Source organism: Terrapene carolina, unplaced genomic scaffold (assembly GCF_002925995.2).
Source record: "Terrapene carolina triunguis isolate 2854851 unplaced genomic scaffold, T_m_triunguis-2.0 Scaffold96, whole genome shotgun sequence".
NCBI classification, from domain to species: domain Eukaryota; kingdom Metazoa; phylum Chordata; order Testudines; family Emydidae; genus Terrapene; species Terrapene triunguis.
This window is the reverse complement of record NW_020664447.1, coordinates 72,310,305-72,328,109: the sequence shown is the minus strand read 5'-3', so window position 1 is coordinate 72,328,109 and position 17,805 is coordinate 72,310,305. Positions and strand designations below refer to the sequence as shown.

Genomic DNA, 17,805 nt, shown 5'->3' with positions numbered 1-17,805 from the left:
CCAATTATACAAAGGCCTTCCAAGATTTACTCGAGAGCGGCCTGTCCAGGAAGCATCACGCAAACTGCTAGACATTTTGCATAGATTGGACCGGAGCAGTGGTGCTCCCTATTAATGATGCAATCCTCGAACCCTCCAGGACTCTCTGGCAGACAACCACCACAATCCCACCAGTGTCCAAACAGGCTGAGGAGAGGTATTTAGTACCTGCAAAAGGGTCACAGTAGTTATTTTCTCACTGGCCTCCCAAATTGTTGGTAGTTTCAACAGCCACTGAGCATAGTCGACAGAGACAGGCTTAGTCAATGCTGCATGAGAAAGAAGCGAAGAGGCTTGACCTCTTTGGCAGAAAGGCACATTCCTTGGCCTCTTTGCAATTCCAAGTCTCAAAGTGCCAAGCTCTGATGGTCAAATATGATTTTACTATTTATGACAAGCTGACCAGCTTATGGTGCTTCAGGATATTAGAGACCACTTCCAGACCCTACTTGATGAAGGAGAGCTGGTAAAAAGATCAGCACTCCAGATGACCTTAGACACAGCGGACATGGTGGAGAGATTCATGGCCACTACTGCCATGATGAGACACTCATCGTGCTCTCCTCAGGAATCCCAAAGGAAGTTCAAACAATGCTGAAGCATCTTCCATTTGAGTGTGACACTTTATTCAGTGCTAAGACAGATGAGTCTCTCAGTTTGTTGAAAGACCCCAGAGCCACACTTTGATTGCTGGGTATTTACACATGTGCAGTCAAGAAGAAACCCAGTGAGCCACAATTCTGATGACCAACCCCACCTGCCTTTTATCACTAGTGGGAGTATGAACCACCACACAAGCAGCAGGGGACACATAGAAAGGGTGCCCAAGGTCAACTATCTTCCACCATCTAGACTGGTATTTTGACAGGACCTGCAAAAGCCAGACACTAACTGTCCCTCCAGATCTGCACAACCTCTCAGATCTTTCCCTCTCTTTGGAGGCTGACTTTCCCACTATCTGCCTGGACAGAAATCACAATGGACAGATGGGTCCTAGAGGTTGTCTCCTTGGGATTCACTATTTAGTTCTCTTTCCTCCCCGACTGCCCTCCCTGTCCTCTTTCAAGCATATTCTCACAAGAACATGGACTGTCAGACTTTGGACCTTCCCACATCATCAACATAAAGCACAAGCACATTCTTCTGCAGGAGATAGTCACACCTTGAACTGGAGGCAATAGAACAAATATCTCCAATAGCAAGGAGAAAGGGATTGTCTGCTCAAGGTATTTCCTCATTCCCAAGAAGACTGGGGGATAGGGACCCACTCTGGACCTCAGGGAATGAACAAGTTCATCCACCACCTAAAATTCAGAATGGTGACTCTATTGTCCCTTTTCCTGGTGCTAGATCCAGACAACTGGTTCATGCCCCTCGGTCTCAAAGATGCCTGCACTCATATAGACATTCATCCAGCCCAGTGCAGATTCCTGAGATTTGTGGCCAGTCAACACCACTACCAGAGAGCTCCCCTTTGGGATCTTGATAGAACCTAGAGTTTTCACCAAGGTTCCTTCACTGGTAGCAGCTCACTTTCATCTGCAAGGAATGACAGTTTACCCTTACTTAGATGACTGGCTCCCGAAAGGACAATCTTACAGGGAAACACAAGAAGCAACTGCCATGCTTCTACATCTGTCTGAGAGGCTGGGCCTCAGAGTGAACCTGGAGAAGTCCACCCTGCAACCCTCACAGTCGATAGAGCTTATCAGGATCAGGCTGGATGCGGTTACAACCAGGGCATACTTACCAGATGACCATTTCTCCTCCATCACCAGGCTCATACAGCAGATCTGTTTGAGCCCCAGAACATCCAGACAAATCTTGCTCATCACTGTTGAGTCATATGGCCACAAGTACTTATGTGTAAGGCTGTGTGTCTGTCTCGGAGGTCACGGAAGTGATGGATTCCGTGACTTTCTGTGACCTCTGTGATTTCTGCAGCAGCCAGTGCTGGCTCAGGCTGCCCAAGCCAGGCAGCCTCTGGGCCAGCAGTAGCAGTTTGGGTCCAGGGCTGGGGCAGGGGGTTGGGGTGTGTGGCGGCGGTGCTTACCTGGGGTGGCTCCCCGGCTCCCACTAATATGTTCCTGCAGCTCCTAGGCGGAGCGTCCAGGGAGGCTCCGCGTGCTGCCCACACCTGCAGGTGCCGCCCTCACAGCTCCCATTGGCTGTGGTTCCCAGCCAATGGGAGCTGTGGAGCTGGCACTTGTGGCGGAAGCAGCGCATGGAGCTCCCCTGGGCGCCCCTCCCCCTAGGAGCTGCAGGGACATGCTGGTTGGAGCTGGGTAGGGAACCTTCCAGCCCTGCCAACCCTCTCCTCCAGCATCAGCGGGGGTCCCATACTGCGCGCTGCCACCTATCCTCCCCCCTCCCAGCACTAGCGGGGATCCCAGACCACGCCTTCCCAGCACCAGTGGGGGTCCCGGGCCGTGGGCCACCACCCGCCTCCCCCCCCAGCACCTATTCTGGGACAAGTTGAACAATATGTCCCTTGAGGGCAGCATATGAACTCACTCAACTTGAGCTAAGGCAGCATCGGTAGCTTTCTTTAGAAACGTTCCTATTGCTGACATGTGCAGAGTAACAACTTGGAATTCTATTCACACCTTCACTAGACAATATGCACTGGTGCAAGCAGCTGCTTCTACTGCCTCTTTGGGCAGGGCAGCTCTGCAATCTGCTGTGTCATAAGACTCCAGGCAGACAGCTCCTTGAAACAGACACTGCTTGTGAATCATCTGAAGTGCATTACACATAGGGACAGCCACTTGAAGAAGAAGGATGGGTTACTTACCTTGTAGTAACTTGAGTTCTTTGAGCTGTGCAGTGCACTACCAACACTCCTTCTCTGCTGCCTGGCCTCCCCCTACCTGGCACTGACGGTAGAGACGGAACTAAGATGGCCATGATCTGACAGTGCCTTTTATGCACACATGGCCCAGACTCTGCTAGTGAAAAATCTCTGGTCCTGGGAGCATGCACAATCTAAATAGCACTACTCATAGGGATAACACATCGCAAGAGCTCAAGTTACTACAAGGTTAGTAATCCATCCTTACTTATCAGAGGTAGCCTTCTAATACAGATGGAGCAGGGTTGTACTTTGTTTGGTGATACTTTGGTGCAATCCCTTAATAGGGGAGGTTGCTTTATTATAATAAAATACAAATAATAAATGATATCTAGCTATTATATAGCTGTTTTCATCCATAGATCTCAAAGTGCTTTATAAAGGAAGTCAGTGTCATAGTCCCCATTTTACAGATGGGGGAAACTGAGGCCCAGAGGGGGGAAATGACTTGCCCAAGGTCATCCAGCAGGTCAGTGGCAGAGCCAGGTCTCCTGAGTCCCAGTTCAGTGCTCCATCCACTAGGCCACACTTTACAAGGGTGGCATCTTGTAGAGTTTTCCTTGTATTATCCTCCCTCTCATTTTTGTGTTTCAGATATCAATGAATGTGAGACTAGAAACTTCACTTGTACTACACAGCAAACTTGTTTCAATATCCAAGGAGGATACAAATGTCTAGACCCAGTAAAGTGTGAGGATCCTTATATCCAGATCAATGACAAGTGAGTAACAGACCCATAGAAGTGGAGGGCAGTAAATCTGCTTGAGGCAAATAAATTGCACTTCTGCATCATGACAGCAAAGTACATCTAAAGTGCTATACAGACGCTATTGTTGCATTTACTATTAGCAAGCTTTATAAAAATGATAAATTGCAATTACTTGCCAGGTGGTAGGAGATTCAGTTGTGTGGGAAGTTAAGCTGGAAAAGCCCTCACCAAAACGAGTGCAGCAGAGAAGACCATAATGGTTATAATGCAACAAAAGAAAGTTAGTTATTCCATTGTCACCTGCCTTTAATCATACTTGATCAAACACAATCTATTTGTTAATAATAGTACTTCCTTACCTACCTAATCCAGGGGGTTGTGAGGATTAACTAGTTAATGTTTGTACAGTGCTTTGAAAGCATAACACACTGTACTATAGAGGAGTGGCAACTCTGCTAGAGTTAAGATTGAGTCACTTACCATTTAAAAGATGACTCTTCTAAGAGTTGTAAAATCCACATGCTGACTGACATTGTCTTGAAATGTGCTTTGCTTCATGGGGGTCCTAGGTACTGTTAGTGGTCCACAGGTGAGGTCCTTTGAGCACGGTGTTCCCAAGATACAATCCCCCTGCTAAAAGCCCCAGCATCTTACAAAATCACATGGTTCTTCTAACGTTTTTTTGCACACACCTGGGAGTCAAATTATGGCTGAAATTCTCCCCAGTCTTATCTCAGTCACTTGGGATTTATTTCAATCAGCGTATGGCACCTGCAGCCCCCTTGCCAAGTTACTCAATATTAAGCTTAAAACTCCAGATGGTATGTCAGTAGCTGAAGCCAAAGAGAACAAAAGACGTGCAACAAGACTAGGGCTCTGTTAACATCCAAAGGGTTTCTAGCCAATCTATTATCACCAGTTATAGTAACTGGGTGGCTCAAGGTGACATGCTCTGGTCGCTGAACCTGAGCAACACTGATGCACTGAGAGTCTGAGCACTTTCAGCAAATGTGGCTTGTGCACGTTTCTTGCTCTTTGCCTGCATTCTGCACGGGCTTCTTTTGGGAGTTTTGCCCCAAGATCAAAATTCTGGTTTTAAGAGCCATATTTTAAAGTGCTCTAAAATCTATATGCAGATTCTGATTTTACTTTAGAAGTACTGTCAGGGAAATTAGCATTACTTAAATAGAGGGAAGATGAGAGATTCTAGGAAGCAGTTAGGGTAATGTCATCAGCCTGAACAATGGGACTTAGTGTGATCAAAGGAAAGCAAGTTGCTGGGTCTTTTAATATTCACAGAGTTTAAGGCCAGCAGGGACCATTAGAACATAACATTGATAACAAAATTTACCTTTATTGGCCGTCAGTGCAAGACATCTCTTTGGTCAAGTATTTGCTCAAGTTTGGACCATCCATGGGGTGTTTATGGATTATGGTTGGTGTGTGTAATAAAGAGAGGGGGCTATTTAGATCATCATTGTGGACTGTCTGATTTAATTAGAGATGTGCCTGAACCAAAACTCCAGACCCAGGCTTTGGAAGAATTGGACTTTGTGGCTCTGGCCAGTCTTTAGATTTATTTTCTGGCTGTATTTAATCTATGGCGTGTACCCGAAAGGTGTTGGACACACAACCTGTCAAAAAAAGTAATGTAATTATTTATATAGCCCCATTGATGTTCATGGTTCTGCACCGTAAGTGAGCTGGGCCAATAATTAACAGGTCCCTACCCTGAAGAGTTATAGGCTAAATTCCTACCAGGACAATGGTGCATTGGGAGGCCACAGCTGCAGAGCTGCCAGAAAAGAAAATCCAAATTCTTGAGTGATCAAAGGAGACAAAAGTTGCAGTATGAAGAGCAGTTTTGGCAGAGCCCAGAGAGGAAGATGAAGGCAGAGATATAGGCAGGATGGGGGTGGAACCATGGAGAGCTCTGAATGCAAGCAAAGGAAATGAAAGTTACATTGGTTCTTTAAGCCAGTTAAGTTTTGTACTCCATTATTTTTTGCTTTCATAGCAACAGGTAGTGAATTAGGTGTTGCAGAATTGGCTCAATACTGATGATAATTTTGTCCACATTAGTCGCTGTATGTGTCCAGCTGAAAACCCCGGTTGCAGAGATCAACCATTCACCATCCTATATAGAGACATGGACATCATGTCAGGACGGTCCGTGCCTTCTGACATCTTCCAAATGCAAGCAACAACTCGCTTCCCTGGTGCCTATTACATCTTCCAAATCAAATCAGGGAACGAGGGCAGAGAATTCTACATGCGGGTGAGTAAGTCTGTATAGAGTCCTACCAGTATCTTATAGTTTGCCACATCCTTCTCTGACAGCTGTACTATGTTTTTAATGTATACTATTTAAAATTTCAGCACAAGATCTCTCATGGGGCAGATGTGTGTCTGTCATACTACATCCATAGCCATGCAGTGTAATGTACTGGTCCATAATCACAGCGGGCTGCTCAAACCTTGAAAGGCTGTGGATGCTGGTTCTGCAGGAAGGTGACGTATCCTAGGGAAAGATACTCTATAATGGCAGTGTAGGGAATTCACCAGACTGGCCCAGCATGCCCCACTTGTGCTATTCCATACATGGCAATACGGCTCAGTGAGATCTGTGACCTCACGTCTTGAAATAGCTGAGGAGGGAGGCTGGATTAAAATGTTGTCGGGTTTTTTTTTAACTGAAAAACTGAGTTTTCTATTAAAAGAAAGTTTTGCAGAGAGTGTCTGTTTTCTTCAAGACTTCTTGATTTTTCATCATGAAACTGAAAATCCAAACCCCAAAATGTTCAGTCAAAACCCAAACGTTTTTGGCTAAAAACTGAAAAAATTTCAGTTTGCAGGGTTTTGGATTTTTAATAAAAAGTCCAAATTTTCCACAAAATTTGCAGCTGACCTCTCTTCCCCCCCCCCCCTTTCCATTGGATAGTTATTGGACAGCTGACAGTCTTAGAACAAGGAGCATCATGCTTGGCGGGACTCAGAAGCTTGGATAGTAACCACAAGTAGAATCTGACCCTCATAGTCAAATCAAGTGCCATTCATTGGAATACATGTAATGACACTTTCAGCACATCATAGGAAATTATATTAGAACAGATTCTGGCATTTCCCATTCACATTCTTCATGGTAGCGTCGGATTCCGAACTTTAAAATGGCATCAGCTTTGTCTTAAGGTTCCAGGCAGTTCCAGAGATAATCATTTCCATCCTGTTAGCAGCATTTTGCTGTTGCAAAGTTTTATTGGCCCAGATTTTTTCACCTATCTGGACTGATCAGTCAGTTGTCTGGGGTTCGCAGACAAATTCCATTGTTCAAATCTGATTCCTTTCTTTCATTATGGAAGGACAGTATTTGGTCCTGCCATGCGGGCAGGGGACTGGACTCGATGACCTCTCGAGGTCCCTTCCAGTCCTAGAATCTATGAATCTATGAATTTATCCCAGAAAGTACCCAAGGTCTTTCTTTTATTGGACATGTTGCACTTTTCCTTTAACTGGTAACAGAATATTCCCAGAGTGTCTAGGTTATAACCAGCAGGTGGTGCCTTTTCCTTTGTTTTGGAAAAAAATAAAAACGAGAGGTTGTAGATGTGGGGGATGAGGGTGGGTTGGGCAGATACTGCTGTATTGTTAAAAGTGCCATCAGTCAGGTGGGTTGTTAAACTTAAGCCCGTGCTGCCCATCTCTGGTACTTTTTCAAAACCTAGCAGGAGCTAACCAAAGTGCTCTGGCTAACATTATGTCTCTCAGTAAAACAGGTCCCAGGCTGTGTGTGTGATGATCTGCTGAATGGGGATTTGCTGCTCTATTTAGCAACACAGGACCAGATTTTCAAGTGCTGAGAACCAACCATTCTGGCTAGATTATCAAGCATTCACCCCCCATTTAGGTACCTAAACGAGAGCCAGATTTTCAGAAGTGCTTGAGGGATGAGTTTATTATGAGTGCTGAGCACATCTGAAAATCTGACCCACAATCCCAGCATTGCTTTCACCTTTGTGTATAATACATTTAAAGGAGTCTCTCAAAAGGATCTGATTTTGCAACACATATTTATGCAAATGAAAAAACAACCCTCTTTCCACTGAAACTGGAAAAATATTCATGAACAGTTTTCTAGACATATGAAGTTTTTGTAATATATTATTTTAAAATAAAGGCTAAATTTTGGAACTTAAAACCACTCCACAGTGTCTCTTTAAATGGATAAAAAATTTTCTGCATCAAACCAAAATAAACTTCATGAAGCTTAAGAACTACTGGAAACAGGAAAAGAATACCTGGCCCAACATGCCAGCACCTCTTGAATCTATGTTCTTGCTTTTTCCTCCAGATAATAACGATGGATTTATATGTACAATAACAACTTTCATCTGCAAGGATCCCCACATGCTTTACAAACTGATAAAACTGTACAAAGTGACACTTCCTATACCATTGAAATGCAGTCATCTCTGGGATGAAGTGCAGTAGCTCTCAACAGTGCATGTAAATACACAACAGTTCAACACAGGAAATGCAAAGCACCTTTTCTAATTGAAAGTGGACTGTAGGAGATATTTAGGCAGGCAGAACGTAATTGTCTGTTTAAGAATTTACAGTGAGTGACATGGGTCTTTAATTACCTCTGTTTTATACATCAGTCAAAATACAGCAACCACAGCAGCACAGTGTCCTCTACCACTATGCTAGAGCATTGCTTCAGTAATGACAGGGCATGTCTACACAGCAAATGAAGGGTGATTAAAGCTAGTGTAAATCTAGCTAATGTGTAACTATGAGAGAGGAGACAAGGCAGCACAGACTTCATCACAGGTTAGCAACCCAAATATGTGCCCACGGTCCCCAATGGCTTGTACATGGGCTTGTACTAGCCCCACTGAAGCCCAGGCTGCCACATCTTCACTACTATTGTTACCCATATTAGCTAAATTAAAGTTAGCACAGGCATGCCTATCCGCACTATGATCACACCTCCATTGCTCTGTACATACCTTTAGAGAAAATAGTGAGACCTATTGAATCACCAGTACCTGGGTTTCCTCTGGAGGTGTCTCACCCATGTACTCACCAAGTCAGTGAGGTACAAGGTATAGGGCACTAAACTAGGGGTCAGGAAACCTGGCTTTAATTCCCAGCTGTACCATTGACTTACTGCCTGACCTTTGTTCACTTAACTACTCTGTGCCCAAATCTTTCCATCTATCAAAGAGGAATAATGACACTTGCCCACCTCAGCAAAATGGATGGAAGGGCTAAGGAAGCATCGTTTTGAGATGTTAGACACTCAAACATTAAGTGGTATACTCTAAGATCATAAACTTCATGTATCATCTTTGGAAATCTCACCTGCTTCTCTCTCTGTTTTGCACACAGCAAACGGGACCTATCAGTGCAACTCTAGTGATGACCCGTCCTGTGAAAGGGCCACGTACCATTCAATTGGACTTGGAAATGATCACAGTCAACACTGTCATCAACTTCAGAGGGAGCTCTGTCATCCGGCTGAGGATATACGTATCACAGTACCCGTTCTAAACCTTCAGTACATTCCCTTTAAACATTAAAAGCAACAACAAAAAGACATTATCCCCTTTCTGCAGATCTTTTCCCTCAAAAAAATATAGCAGCTCAAAACCTAACCAGTGTTGCCACAGACACAACGGCCTACGCCATCTGATGAGAAAAGCCTCTTCATGTACAATCCTTTCCAGGATGCAGACATCTGAACATGTATTGTCAGCAGATCCCGTATGATTTTATATGTGATTATATGTTTTAAGAACCTTTTTTTTTCTTGTTGTTGATTTTAAAAACTTTTCTAGGGTGTGATTTTATGCTCCAAAGACTGTGAACCTCCCCACCTCTGTAACTGCAACACTGCTTGGCAACGGCACCAAACAAACTGAGGAAAAAGCTGGCTTTTGCTATTTTGCTTTTTTTATTTTAAAAGGAAGGCAAACAAACAAAAAATTCACCTGTCCAAAAGTGGAATCTGAGAAGCGCTAACTACCATTGCCAGTTGTTTCTGGAATTGTCAGTCATACAGTCTGTCTCAGTTGTCCTTACATTTGTCTTAGTTCCATCTGTCCTTTTTGACCGTACTTTTTAGTTGAGTCATTGTAAGTTCCTTCTAAAATACATGTTGTACTATGCTTGCTGGATCTATAAGCCCTCCTTTTTAACAAAGTGTCACCTGCGTGGGTTCCTCACTGTATTAAATATTCCTACATAATTGAGTTCAAAGAGGTCTATCACTGGATTGTGTATTTTAAAATAATTAGGGCCTGATCCTTATTTTCACCAAGGCCCTACCCTTTATACCACCAAGGCAGCATGAGCATGAATGTATGCTGCCAGAACAGTATAAAGGGGCCTTAGCATAACTGAGAGTCAGGTCCTGAGTGTTCAACTGCTTTGCATACTTTAATGATTGTGCATAATTAGCAAAGATTATGAAGTGCCTGTGCTAGTTCTGTGGTTATGGCCAGAGGTAATTTCCCATTGTAACCCCAATATTCAATTTTGCTAAACCCAATTTCCTCCAAAAGAAAATAATCCCCCTAAAATTACATATGCCAAAGCTCTTCCCAGAATAGAATTTTTCTGAAAAGTTTTGGGAAAAAAATTAGAAGATGAATTTTTAAAGTTGTGGGGTAAAATCTTGGCCTGGTTGAAATCAAGGGGAGTTTTGCCATTGACTTCAATGGGTCAGGATTTCACCCTGATGTGTTTTTTGTAAGTTTTTCTCTTGTTGACTATTTACAGTGTTTCCAGGTTGTTTCCATTGGCTAATCTTACCTCCCAAATGGCTTGGCCAACAAAGGCTAAATTTTGCAGGCCTGTCTGAGGACAAATGGCTCAGTGTTTCTCAGAGGGCTAATAGGGGATTAACAAAGATATATAATGTGAAACAGCTTGGAATGAGGTGTTTGTACTCCCATGTTATGGTAGGCTGGGAAGCAATATACTAGAGCTTCATTAGTGTAGGGATGTAAAGAGGAGGACTGCAGGTTCAGGAAGCTCTCAGGCACGGATTGCATGAAGGAACGGAGAAACTGACTATCTTGCTTATAATAGGCTTTGCAAATTCAGGACTGTTTTTTATTTTCCCCAGCAGAAGTACCCTTTGTTTACCAGGTTGCTCTTTATTTTTAATCAGCATGAAGAAAGCCCTGATACTTTGGAGCAGAGCAGAGAAATGCTCTGCACAGAGCGGCAGGGCCGGCTCCCGGCACCAGCTTACCAAGCAGGTGCTTGGGGCGGCCACTCCAGAGAGGGGCGGCACGTCCAGCTATTCGGTGGCAATTCGGCGGACAGTCCCTCACTGCCCCTCGGAGCGAAGGACCTCCCGCCGAATTGCTGCCGCAGATCGCGATCGCGGCTTTTTTTTTTTTTTTTTTTGCGCTGCTTGGGGCGGCAAAAACCCTGGAGCTGGCCCTGCAGAGCGGAGTGTGCCTTAAAGTATCAGGACACTGTATTTTGTTTCTTTATTATTTTATCTTTTCCTGTTACCTCAGCTGCAGTGTGTGACACGCTGGGACAGAGCTGTTTTCACATGTCTACAGACCAACATATACAACCCTTTATATGATTATATAACAACCCTGCTGGGTTCTGCCAGGCTGTGCTGAACCAGAAATAAAAGGTGGGATGTCAGGGAGACATGTGGTCAGGCAGCTGTCCTGGAGTAGCTAGAGAAGGAGTATAAAGAGAAGTATCAACAGGGACTGAAGCTCAAAAGGGGTCCAAGCATCACATTCCTCAGTCTTGGAGGAAAGGGGAGGGCAGGTGATTGGAGGCATATGGTTTGGAGGGCAGGATAGAGAAGCACTGACAGGTGACAGGGGAAGGTAAAAAGTGAGAAACAAGGGATCTGGGAGCAGGACAGGGAAAGGCAAAGTCTTGCATTAAAGACTTTAAACTCTTAATGCTGTCTGTTATGAAACTTTAATGCTTATAGTTTTCTATGTAGCAAAATCCCTCTCCTCTCCTTCTCCCTCCACTAATCCCTTAGCCCACCAATATAGCCCACACCCCATATCACCCACTGGAGAGGAACCCCACTTTGTTGGTCCTTATATAATCTCTTGGAGCAGGTCTCTTCTTCTGGGCCACCCTATGCGAACTTAATCTAGCCTTTGGCATTCATTAAAGCACATGAAAACACCAGAGGAATTCCATAACAAAACATTTATTGAAAGAGATTTAAGGTTGAAAGCGTGATTCAGCAGAGCCCAGGAATGCCCATAAAACAATATTACACTTTCAACACAAACACTTTATGCCTTAAAAAAATGTGAAAATGTCTGGAAGCCATGAAAATCAGCCACTTCCCCTCTGCCATAAAGTCTTCCATCACTTGCTATCACCCCAGCCAACCTGAACCTTGCCAAACTATATACCAACCTCAAAATAACAAATTACTAGACGATTACAACATCTAATGCCCCCACATTTTCTATTCAAAGGATCCATTTCCAATATACTAGTACACAAGCACAGGTTATAGCAGTTCTCACACGTTAGTTTTCACATAATATAGATTCAGATGGTTAAAAATGCAAACTTTCAAGCTCTGCAAACACTTACATAACCCTGTGTCACAAGGTAACTAGGCCCTGTCAGCAGAGCAGGTGTGTCCAGTTGAGATAATTAAATGGGATAGAGCTAAATCTGGGGCTATAAAAGACCTGTCAGAGGGCAGGGAGAGGAGGCATGACAGGCTATGCCTGGAATGAGGAACTGTAGAGGAGTGGTGCTAATGTCTCTAGTAGACCCTTAGAGCAAGGGGCCATGTATTCAGGAAGGTTATCCTGGAGTTGCTTTTCCAAAAGAGCACCAGAGCTGGCTGAATGAGGACTGGCTGAGCAGGGAGCTGGATGGAGTAGTAGGAAGCAGCATTACTAAAGGCGCCTGGGAGGGGAGGCTGTGAAACCATAGGACAGTGGGAGGAACGTCTTGTTTGCTTCAGTTTGAACAGTAAACTGGGCCTAAAGCAAGTGTGGGCGTCGCTATGAGTGCTTGTTACACTGGGGAGAAGCCCTGCTCTGCCACCCCCTACAGCTCCAAACTTTCTCTAACACTAGCCAGAGCCATAATTCTAGTCTTAGTCATACAATTAGTCTTCTAGTCCCCCACCACATCATGCTGGGGGGAAGTATATAGAACTCTGACATATCCCTATTTACTGGGCATTTAATAAACAATAGATCTAATCAACAGTATAGAGCTGGCAGCACACATTGTCTAGTGAATATGGCACTAGACTGGAAGTCAGGAGACCCGAGGTCTGTTTCTGGCTCTGCCGCTCACCTGCTGTGTGACCTTGGGTAAGTCACTTTGCATCTTTTTCCCCTTCCACCCTGTGACTGTCTTGTCTCTTTAGACTGTAAATTCTTCGGGGCAGAGAGTCTTTCTTGCTATGTGTTTGTAGTGTATAACATAATCTCTGTAGGGGCCTCTAGGGGTATGGGTGACCCATGCAGCTGGCTTGGGCTAAGGGGCTGTTCAACTGTGGTGTAGATGTTCAGGCTCTAGGACCCTGCAGGGTGGGAGGGTCCCAGAGCTTGGGCTGCAGCCTGAGTCCGAACGTCTGCTTTGCAATTAAATAGCCCGAGCCCCGTGAGCCTGAGTCAGTGGGAACGAGCCAGCCACAGGTGTCTAATTGGAGTGTAGACATACCCTGGAAATACTGTAATACAAATAAAGAATAGTAATCTTCACTACAGAACAAACCAAGCGGGAAATCTATTCCCACAAATGGGTAGAGGTGGTAGGATGACAAATGAAGATGGGTGGTGAAGGATGATATGGTAGTGGGGAACTGACTGGATCCTCTAATTGTTTATTTCCAGACTGTTTAACTTGGGGATCTTCTTAAGGGTATACTTTTTATGCAGCAAATGGGATGTTATTTTCTATTAACTGACTTTCACTGAAATATACTTTCAACCTGAACTTTTTTTTAAAATGAGGGTTTGTTTGGGCATAGTTCCCATTCTGCTTCCTGTACAACTGTTGTAGAATCATAGGATTGGAAGAGACTTTGAGAGGTCATCTAGTCCAGTCCCCTGAACTCATGGCAGGACTAAGTATTTCTAGACCATCCCCCTACAAGGGAATGAATACACAATCACAGGCCAGGCTTCCATTCATGGATTTTTAACTGAATAAAATTGACACTGACCTATTTATCAGTCCTCTAACTTAGATGAAACCAAATGCTCAGGGTTTGTCTACACAGCAAGTTACTGCGCAGTAAGCCGCGGTGAGAATCTATAGTACAACAGCTTGCTGCACAGTAACATCCTGTGTGGATGTTGCTCTGAAATTCCTGGAGCGTGGCTTGATGTGCTACTACTTCAAAGAGGGCTGGCTTTAGGCCGATTCCCCCAAATTGGGCCCCGTGCCTAAGAAGGCCCCGCACTCCGGGTCTTCGGCGGCACTTCGGCAGCGGGTCCTTCACTCGCTCCAGGTCTTCAGTGGCATTTTGGTGGCGGGCCCCGTCTAAACTATTCAAATCAGGCCCCGCACTTCCTAAAGCCGACCCTGACTTCAAAGTATGGTAAGCCAAGCTGTGGACTTTCAAGTGTTCTGCAGCAATGTCTATGCACGATGTTACTGCGCAAGCTGTGGGCTGTAGATTCACACCCTGGTTTGCCACACAGTAACTTGCCCCTAGAGGGTCTGAACACCCAAGGTTGCTAAGAGTTGAGATTTCAGCATCTCTCAGGACTTAGCTCATGCATAAGTCAGGATTGTTAGTTCTCAACATGGGAGTCTACATTCAGCTTTAGCCTTCTCTGACTCTCTCTTGAAAGACTTGTCCCTCTGTTCAGATGTAGCCCTAGGTCCTGCTCCCAAGCCTAGCTTGATCTTTCATTATGTCTTAGGTGCATCATTAGCATCAGTGCAATCAATAAATCCAGTCTTCTCTAGCTAAAAATGGACAGAACAACAGTATCACTGTTCAGTGGTTCCCAAATCTAGTCTGTCTCTAGGATTTCCTGTTGCACTTTGTAGTATCTATCCGTGTTAAAAACCTGTTGAAAGAAATTCACAGCTCAGCAACATGGAAAAGAAATGAATCTTGCTTGTATGTTGTTTAATTCTGCCAGATGATTCATTCTTGCTATAGTTAAGTGCAGAATGTTGTACAAAGGCAAATAAGTCTGTCTACAGGCAGATCCTCAGCTAGTATAAATTGGCATAGCTCCATTGACTTCAATAGAGCTATGACAAATTACACCAACAGAGGATCTTCCTATGGTGTGTATATATACATCTGGAAATAGCCATAACTAAAGAGTGCAAGGTGAAGAGAGATGACTGAGCAGTGTTTGATCATCCCAAATGAGTATATATAAATAGCTTGATTACTCCACATATTGCTGCTGTATATTGTGAGTCAAATTGTGGCTTGCTCTGCATAGAATCATGTGCCATCAAACCTATGGCCAGCTGTAGGAGCTTGGGGCAGATACTGGCCAGCCCTAACAGGGTTCCCCTCTGCAATATCACAGGTCGTTATGACATGTGGTACATAGGGGTCCTGGAGAGTTTATGCTTGGATACTCTGCCCTCCTGCTGGGGCTGAGTGGGGTAGCAGAGTGGAGGTAGGGGCTTGGCCATCTCACCCTCTCCATAGGGACTTCTCTCTGCGGCCTGAGTGACCTACCCCCAGCCACAGCCCACCCTGGGCACCCCTGCCCCAGTGTATATATGTGGATACCCCTAATCCAGCAATGGCTTCTCTTCTCATCTCATCCCTATGTATATTATTCCTACTTTTTGTATGAATAGGGGTCTTGTCCAGAATACTCATAGATCCCAAGGCCAGAAGGGGCCATTGACGACATCTACTCTGATCTCTTGTAATAACGCAGGCCAGAGAACTCCCCCAAAATAATTCCTACTGCAGATCTTTTAGAAAACATCCAATCTAGATTTAAAAATTGCCAGCGATGGAGAATCCAGCATAATCCATGGTAAATTGTTCCAATGGATAATTACCTTCACTGTTAAAAAATTACACCTTATTTCCTTCTGTATTTGTCTAGCTTCAGCGTCCAGCATCGGAATGTGTTATACCTTTCTCTGCTAGACTGAAGAGCCCACTATCAAATATTTGTTTCCCATGTAGATACTTTGATTTGATCAGTCTTTATCTTCTCTTTGTTAAGCTAAATAGATAGACTCAAATTGTTCAATCACTATAAGACGTTCTCTAATCCCTTAATCATTCTTATGGTTCTTCTCTGAACCCTCTCCAATTTATCAACATCCTTCCTGATTTGTGGACACCAGAACTGGAGATGGTATTCCAGAAGCAGTCACCGCAGTGCCAACTGCTGAGGTAAAGTAAACTCTCTGCTTACTCAAGATTTCCCCTGTTTATGCATCCCAGGATCTCATTAGTACTTTTGGCTACAGTGTGTCCCTAGGAGCTCATGTTCAGGTGACTGTCTGCCATGAGCCCCAAATCTCCTTCAGAGTCACTGCTTCCTAGGAGAGAATCCCCCATCCTGTACGTGTGGCCTACATTCTTTGTATACATTTATATTTGGCCATATTAAAACACATTGTTTGCTTGAGCCCAATTTACCAAGCAATCCAGGATGCTCTATATCAGTGACCTGTCCTCTTTCTTATTTACCACCCCCCAATTTTTGTGTTATCTGCCAATTTTATCAGTGATGATTTGATGATTTCTTCCAGGTCATTGGTAAAAATGTTAAATGGGGTAGGTTCAAGTGCTGATCCCTGCAGGATCGTCCCAGAAACCCTGTCTGATGATGGTTCCTCATATACAATTACATTTTGAGAGCTTTCAGTTAGCCAGTTTTTAAGCCATTTAATGTGTGCCATGTTAATTTTGTATCAATCTAGGTTTTTAATCAAAATATCATGAGGTACCGAGTCAAATTACATAAACACTTACCTTAATCAACCAAACTTATAATTACTGTCAATCAACATGGGTTTATGGAAAATAGATCCCTATCAAACTAACTTGAGATTACATTACCCTCCTTAAATCCTTATTAATGGAGTCCTGTATCAGCTGCTCCATTATCTTGCCTGGGATGAATGTCATACTGACAGTCCTATAATTACCAGGTCATCCTGCTTACCCTTTTTAAATATTGGCACAACATTAGCTTTCTTCCAGTCTTGGAACACCAGGGAAGTTCCAGAAGATTTATTGAAAATCAACATTAATGGTCCAGCAAGCTCCTCAGACAGCTCTTTTTAAAAACTCTTTGAGTGCAAGTTATCTGGACCTGCTGATTTTAAAATGTCTAACTCTGCTGTTTTATATCCTCCTGAGATACTGGTGGAATGGAAAGTGTGTTATTGTATAATACAAGTTTTCCCCCAAATACAGAACAGAGATATTTATTGAACACTTCTGCCTTTTTGCATTATTATTGATAATTTTACATTTCCATCTAGTAATGCACATATTACTGGTGGGAGGAGGGGAGGAGTTATATCTATTCTTAGGATGTACCAATTAGAATTTGGATGTCTATTTGTATAATGGATACCCATGGGCCAAGTTAATCCCTAGTGTGAACTCCACTGATATCACAGGAGTCACATCAGGGATGGATTTGGCCCAATTTAGATCCCCCTTGATGCAAACAAGTTAATATTAATGCATAAAAATAATTATCAGAGTCAGGCTGGGTAAAAATGGGGTTTCTAGAAAATGCTCCATCTCATAAGACACCCCTACCAACTATATTTCCTGATGGCATAAAATAGTCTCCTTTGGGAGGCTTTCATCTCTTTCCCTTTGCTGTATCCCTAACTGTAAATTACCTCACACTTTCTCCCTCTGCAACCCATGCGCCAGGTCACAATGCCTGGAGTGGGGAGCCAGGCCCAGACCTGTGGGACAGGAGCTGCTGCTGCAGGGTGAGTGTGGGGCGGACTCGCTCCATTACCCAGGCCTTGCCGCCCCGCCCCACTGGAGTAGGAGAAGTGTGTTTTTACCTGTCTCTGCAACCTTGGTTTCATGATTTTCATGAGTGCAGCAGAGCCCATGCTAAACCGGTCACTGCTGCCCAGACCACTGTTTGTACAGCAAGCTCTCGACATTCTTCTGTTTCCTCTGGAAACACAGGCATGGCACTGCCCTGTCAGCTGTTTTGTTCTCCCTGCAGTTACTGTGATGTTAAGC

The 17,805-nt window shown here is 44.1% G+C and overlaps 1 protein-coding gene across 2 annotated transcripts in view; it reads left to right on the top strand.

Moving 5' to 3' along the window:
* FBLN5 (fibulin 5) overlaps window positions 1-9,769 on the top strand; it is a 59,053-nt gene extending 49,284 nt beyond the window's left edge. For both annotated transcript variants that reach the window (XM_024206006.2, XM_024206005.3), the window contains exons 9-11: window positions 3,485-3,611; window positions 5,682-5,877; window positions 8,991-9,769. In XM_024206006.2, the coding sequence (XP_024061774.1) occupies window positions 3,485-3,611; window positions 5,682-5,877; window positions 8,991-9,152 (485 nt within the window). In that variant the 3' untranslated portion in view covers window positions 9,153-9,769. The remainder of the gene's footprint in view (window positions 1-3,484; window positions 3,612-5,681; window positions 5,878-8,990) is intronic.
* The last annotated feature ends 8,036 nt before the right edge of the window (window positions 9,770-17,805 follow it).